General features: G+C 33.8%; 1 protein-coding gene across 1 annotated transcript; it reads left to right on the top strand.

The window, feature by feature from the left end:
- Positions 1-313: 313 nt before the first annotated feature.
- Positions 314-1,259, top strand: LOC128208529 (P2X purinoceptor 7-like). The gene is made up of 2 exons (XM_052912088.1): positions 314-771; positions 1,094-1,259. Exons 1-2 carry the CDS (start codon positions 314-316, stop codon positions 1,257-1,259), a joined length of 624 nt encoding a protein of 207 aa, XP_052768048.1.
- Positions 1,260-2,361: the final 1,102 nt, after the last annotated feature.

Genomic DNA, 2,361 nt, shown 5'->3' with positions numbered 1-2,361 from the left:
ACATTTGATTTTGTGTGTGACTCTAAACCTGATTTCATTAACAAACAACAACTTTTTCAGAAACAATTTTAAATTATATTAAAGGAGTTGTAGAGTCAATGGGAAAATACGATTTTCTAATAAATACAGGTTTTATATCATGATTATTTGTGACGATGGTTTTTTTTGACACACTGATCATGAAATGTGACAGGTAAATTAACGCGTAATACAGCTTATGCACTGGCCATCTTTGACCGATGACGTAGGCGAGCTCGCGTTCCAATATCGCGAGAGTTAACCGCGCATGCGCAGTAAGCGCCCATCTGTCAAAATGGCTTCTATGGACAACAATAACGCCGATAGTTCAAATAATTACGAAGATTCTTCGTCTGATGATGAAAACCAATTGAATTTAGATGATTTAAACATACAGGCATATCGCTTTGAACCGCAGCGAGATACAGACGACGAGAATTCCGAAACTGATGGGGATACTGACGAAGAAAGTTTGCAAGACCATAATATTATTGGAAATGATCGAGTTGGCAACGTTGGAGCCTGGTGCCTATGCGGATGTTGTTCAGATATGCAGAAAGAGATTGACTGTTTATGTTGCCGTGAATTGGTTGCAATAAATGGAAAGGAAAATAATGAACAAATTCAGCTTGATTGCATATGTAACCACCCGAAGTTCTCTACCCTCTGTCTGGATAGAGATGTTTTGGGAGTAGCAGCCATAACTGTATCTGCAATGATGGGAACATTTCTACCAGTGCCAGTAACTGACACGTATGTTTTAATGACAAAAAGAAAAATATTTAAATATTGAAATTATACCACTCTTATCATATTATTGATAAACCTGATTGAAATGCTAAAAAAATATTTTTAATGCCGAAAAAACTGGTTTACCTACATTTACCCTAAAATAACAGTAAATTTATTAGAGTACAGCTTAATTACTATAGCAAATTAATTTAAGGAAAACTTTAAATAATAATTTAAATTAATGCATATAGAACACATACTAAATAGTTCATGATTTTCCGTTAACCATTGGTTATTAAAAATGTTGTAATGCCCGTTTTAAGACGATGTTGATCTTTTTCAGTTTTTTTCGGTTGACGGCGTATAGACAATTTACGCTGTGGATCTATGGCAAATTGGGTCGACATAACAGAAGAGTGGTGCCAGCTTGTGTTGTAAACAAGGTTCGCTTCCAGTTCCCTAACCTTGATGGAAGAGACAATTTTGTGGGGTTCGAAGAGGCAAACTGAGATTACTATTATTGTTGTGTACAGCAGTTTGAATCGGCATATAAATGTACAATTGAGAAATTTATAGGTGTATTCTTGAAGTCTTTGTGTAAACACATTAGGGCATTAATTAAGATAACATGTATGTTTCACTTTTAACAACCAGTTTCACAGAAAAGCAGTCAACGGATAGTCATAGCCTTTGCATGTTTTAGTTGGCATTGCTTTTGTAAAAAACCTTAGCTCGTAAAATTAAGAAATGTCTAAAATTACATGTTTGTATTGATTCCATGACACTCCTGTATTAAGTACAGCATCTTTTAAAACAGTCATCTTAAAATATTTTTGCTGAAAGTACTTCCAATAGGCTAGTCGCCATACATGTACAATGGTGATGTTCTAGGAAGTGGGTTTACCAACAATTTTGTTGTATTGTTTGAAAAAAATATTTGTCAAACAGAAGACACAATTAATGAGCTCAGCTTTGTGAAGAACATGTTGAATGTAAATAAATATGTTTAAGCACTGCATTGTTTTTTATTACTTGCAAAACGCTTTGAGGAAAGCAAAGGTAAAAATTTAACTCCGGACATTTATGTTATATGACTATTGATAATTGATCTTGACCTACTGACATCGAATATGGTACGAGAATATCTACTGCTCACGGGCAACCTAACCCTGAAGTTTCATGGTCATTCGTCACTCAAGTTAGGATGCCACTCATTCAAAACATTGTATGTACTATGTACTAGTAGCACAAAAACATAAAGATAAAATCCAACTTTCTACATTTAATCTGTTGTAATGAAAATGACAATCACATTTTAGATGAAGCATAAATTAATGATAATATTTAAAACCAGTAAAAAGCAAAACTTAACATTATAAAATTAACAAGATAAACAAAATCCATAACAGAATGCAATTAACAAATAACATGTAAGTCACAATGAATCATTTTCCAAATCGAGAGACTCGACCTTGAACTATGATCTCTTTTCTTGGTTTTTCATTCCTACTGATGTTCGGTGGGAGCGATCTTCTGTTGGGCCGTGTGCAATTTAATTTTTCAGTTTCTAGCGTTTTTTCCATCAAAATCTCTAAATATTCATATGACTTT

The sequence above is a fragment of the Mya arenaria genome, chromosome 11, assembly GCF_026914265.1.
Source record: "Mya arenaria isolate MELC-2E11 chromosome 11, ASM2691426v1".
NCBI classification, from domain to species: Eukaryota; Metazoa; Mollusca; class Bivalvia; order Myida; family Myidae; genus Mya; species Mya arenaria.
The sequence above is the reverse complement of the archived record's forward strand: the minus strand, read 5'-3'. Positions and strand labels throughout refer to the sequence as shown.

What these genes read in the sequence shown, in the direction of transcription:
- LOC128208529 (XM_052912088.1), top strand. Translation starts at nt 314, where the DNA reads ATGGCTTCTATGGACAACAATAACGCCGATAGTTCAAATAATTACGAA. An exon ending in CCAGTGCCAGTAACTGACAC is followed by an intron (nt 772 to 1,093) that starts GTATGTTTTAAT and finishes GATCTTTTTCAG; the next exon opens with TTTTTTTCGGTTGACGGCGT.